Source organism: Dasypus novemcinctus, chromosome 12 (assembly GCF_030445035.2).
Source record: "Dasypus novemcinctus isolate mDasNov1 chromosome 12, mDasNov1.1.hap2, whole genome shotgun sequence".
Taxonomy (NCBI): Eukaryota; Metazoa; Chordata; class Mammalia; order Cingulata; family Dasypodidae; genus Dasypus; species Dasypus novemcinctus.
In genome coordinates this window covers 30,910,738-30,912,636 of record NC_080684.1, presented here as the reverse complement: position 1 = coordinate 30,912,636, position 1,899 = coordinate 30,910,738, and the positions used below count along the sequence as shown (strand labels likewise).

General features: G+C 35.1%; 1 protein-coding gene across 1 annotated transcript; it reads left to right on the top strand.

Moving 5' to 3' along the window:
• The first annotated feature begins 393 nt into the window (after nt 1-393).
• LOC101432802 (olfactory receptor 9S13-like) lies at nt 394-1,341 on the top strand. The gene has a single exon (XM_004453441.2). It carries the CDS (start codon nt 394-396, stop codon nt 1,339-1,341), a length of 948 nt encoding a protein of 315 aa, XP_004453498.1.
• The last annotated feature ends 558 nt before the right edge of the window (nt 1,342-1,899 follow it).

Sequence of the window (1,899 nt, the reverse complement as noted above, 5' to 3'; positions counted from 1 at the left end):
GATTTTCACTCTAAATAAAAAGATGAAATCACTCATAAAGTCTATGAGAAAGAACTTTCAATGGCAGAAAACTTCTAATAAGTAAAGAAATAAAAATAATTCTTATTTACAGATATTTTCCTAAAAACACACCTAAGGGGCTCATCTGCATTATTTGGAAATAAGTATGTATGAACAGGCTAACTAACCAATTGAACCCTTCACTAAGAAGACATGTTTAAATAGTAATCTAATCCTTATGTTCATTTGTGTTTTGCAAAGTATTGGGAGCAAAATGCTGAAAAATGTTTTTCCATACTAGTTCACCAGTTGTATGAGTTTTACTAAAACAAATATTCTGATTGCTCTTTTCTTTCATTTTACCATACTTCCAGCTGTGCCTATATCTTGGCTATGAAGAGTGAGTTTAACAGGAGTTACTCAGAAGTGACTGATTTTTTCCTACTGGGATTCAGAACCCCTCCGAAGCTAAAGATCCCCTTATTTCTAGTGTTCTTGCTGATCTACCTGGTCATTGTGGTGGGAAATACTAGCCTGATAGTTGTCATTAATTTGGACTCCAGACTTCACACACCTATGTATTTCTTCCTCAGGAATTTGTCCTATTTAGACCTTTGCTACTCCACAGTCATTGCCCCCAAAACTTTAGCCAACTTCTTGTCCAGTGAAAATAAAATTTCTTATAGTTGTTGTGCAGCTCAATTTTTTTTCTTTGCCCTGTTTGTCACAACTGAAGGCTTTCTTCTAGCAGTAATGTCATTTGATCGATTCTTGGCCATATGTTCTCCTCTTCTTTACTCTGCGCACATGTCTCAGAAGGTCTGTGTTAGGATGGTAACTGGCTCCTATATTTGTGGAGGAATTAACTCCATAGTCCAAACAGGGTTCACGTTCAGTTTGCGTTTCTGTGGACAAAACAGACTGGACCACTTTTTCTGTGATGTCCCAGCACTGATCAAGATCTCATGTGTTGACACCTTTGTGAATGAGATTGTGTTGTTTATTCTCTCTGCTCTCATCATCATCACCACCACAACTGTCATTCTGGTTTCCTATGCTTATATCCTCTCCACTGTCCTGAAGATCCCCTCAACTCAGGGCAGGAGTAAGACCTTCTCCACCTGTGGTTCCCATATAGCAATGGTGAGTTTATTCTACGGGACTGTGTTTTTCATGTATGCCCAACCTGGGGCCATATCCGCACCAGAGAAAAACAAGATTGTAGCTGTGTTCTATACACTTGTAGTATCAATGTTAAATCCTCTAATATACAGTTTGAGAAACAGAGATGTGAAAGATTCTGTGAAAAGAATATTATATAGAAAATGGTCCTCTCACTGATATATGAAACTATTATATAGTGGACGAAGTTTGTTCCCTAAAGGTCCCAGGTTATTTTGCTCTTGCTAAATTATGTCAAAAATATATATATGTATATATGGCAACATATATCTTTTATTTAAGTTTTACAAAAAAAATTTAAAAATGTACATACACATGCTGTTATTTTATTTGCTTAGAATATATGAAAGCATATATATTCTCAATTTATGATGTTATTATTTTCCTTTTCACATTAATTAAGAGCTTTTAATATGTAATCATTAAAATGATATGTATCTGTATGAATTATTCTTTCCCTTTATATTCTGCAGAGCAAGTAATCTGATAGTTGCTTAGAAATAATAACACCATTATGTAGGTGGCAAAATTGAGTGGTAATGTTACAAAGAACTTTCAAGTAAAAGTCCACTTCCTTTTCAAAAGTCCAGCTTTACATCCTGGAATGTGATCATCCTTGGTGTTAGCCCTCCTATAAAAAGGGAACCCACAAGTTACTATTCAGAAAGTATTTCTTCACATGGAACACATGTGGCAAAGCATTTTACTAATTCTTTT

What these genes read in the sequence shown, in the direction of transcription:
- LOC101432802 (XM_004453441.2), top strand. Translation starts at nt 394, where the DNA reads ATGAAGAGTGAGTTTAACAGGAGTTACTCAGAAGTGACTGATTTTTTC.